This window comes from Petaurus breviceps, unplaced genomic scaffold (assembly GCF_028583685.1).
Source record: "Petaurus breviceps papuanus isolate PSGF00001 unplaced genomic scaffold, PetGlider_PUasm1.0 90750, whole genome shotgun sequence".
NCBI classification, from domain to species: Eukaryota; Metazoa; Chordata; class Mammalia; order Diprotodontia; family Petauridae; genus Petaurus; species Petaurus breviceps.
The window spans coordinates 12909067-12910489 of NW_027187335.1; the positions used below are offsets into that span (position 1 = coordinate 12909067).

General features: G+C 52.2%; 1 protein-coding gene across 3 annotated transcripts in view; it reads left to right on the top strand.

Moving 5' to 3' along the window:
• Positions 1 to 447: 447 nt before the first annotated feature.
• HAP1 (huntingtin associated protein 1) overlaps positions 448 to 1423 on the top strand; it is a 30527-nt gene continuing 29551 nt past the window's right edge. Inside the window, exon 1 of one of the 3 annotated variants that reach the window (XM_069067713.1) lies at positions 448 to 601. Coding sequence is in view for 1 of the 3 variants with exons in the window: in XM_069067715.1 (XP_068923816.1) it covers position 601 (1 nt within the window). In the remaining 2 variants the exon portion in view is untranslated. The remainder of the gene's footprint in view (positions 602 to 1423) is intronic. The other 2 variants (XM_069067712.1, XM_069067715.1) reach the window with 2 other exon arrangements.

Sequence of the window (1423 nt, forward strand, 5' to 3'; positions counted from 1 at the left end):
TCCCTCCCTGTACACCATCACAATCCTCATTACCCTCACTCACAAGACCACTTCCAGGGTCCTGAAGATGAAGTCCATACCGTATGTCCTTCTGGCTGTAGGGAACAGCAGTGGCCTCAGTCCCTGGACACTCCCCAGGGGACCAGCCTCCTTGTATGTGTGTAGGAAGTTTCCTTGAGAATATTCTAACCTGTGTGCCTCTTCTTTAACCTGCCAGATTGAGATGGCCCCAGAGACAAGGATGTCCCAAATGTCCATTGAGGCAGTGCGTTAGGGAAAGTGCCTTGGAATTAGTGGGTGTTGCAGAGGCCTCTGCTAACTTTGGCTTCATTTGGGAGATCAAGGGTGGCCCTTGTAGGGCATGTGGGGGAGGGGAGTCTGGGCCCTGCTTCCTTGAGGCAGGATATGGGAGTACCTTCACCAGCTGTCATCACGTAGGTTCTTCACCTAGATTTAGTTAATCATTGCAGAAACGGAGTAAAAGGGAGGGGAGAGGAGGGAAGAGCAGGCTGGACTGAGCTGGGCGAGGCTTCCGGGAGGGTTGGTAGAGGAGATCTGCAGGCTAGAACAGGATCTGGGAGCAAGACTGGAGCCGGAGCGAGTGAGTGTCTGGAATGACCCTTCCACCTTCCCTCTCGATTCTCAGGACAGTGTCGGGCTGCAGAAGTTGATGTTGTTGTCGGTCCTGCCTCAGGAGCTGGGCAGGAGTCTGGGTTTCCCGAAAGGGTAGCTGGGACTCTGACCCAAAGAAAGGAGGGGTTGGAAAAGGAGTAGGAGAGAGGGTCCCTGGGGAGGGTCAGGGCTCCAGGGGGTATCTCTGTCCAGCAGCTCTTGGGTATAAGGAGTCTTGAAATTAGGGTGGATTTTTAGGATACTTTGCCCTGGGGTGAGGGAGGTAGCTCTGTTGTTTGGCTTGGGGGTAGAGGATGAGTGGATTGGGTTGGGACCCATTTCCCTTTGGGAACTCAAAAATCTCAGGGAGGTCAAATGTGTATGTCTGTGTCCCTCCTCTTAGAACTTAGATAGTTCTGTATCCTGTATCCTGAAGTGCTTTTCCCAAATAGCCTAAGTGACCTGGATGGAGTGACTGGGGATAGCTGCCAGACTTTCCAGCCCCAGGTGTCCTAGAGGATGAAGACTGGCTGTGGGGCAGCTCAGTGTAAGAGAGCCCCACCAGAGAGTCAGTGGTCTTGGGTTCTAATCCTTTCTCTGCCATTTACTAGCTGTGTAATTTCAGGCAAACACTTAACTTCTTAACCTCAGTTTCCCTATTTGAAAAATCAGAATAACAATAATTGCCCTGCCTACCTCCTTCAAGGCACTACTCACTCTGGGGACAACTGATTTCCTGGTCTCCCTCTTCTCTCCTACCTCTCTGGGGTGGGCTTAATGGGGGGAAGGCTGCCCTTGCTTTCCTCCTACC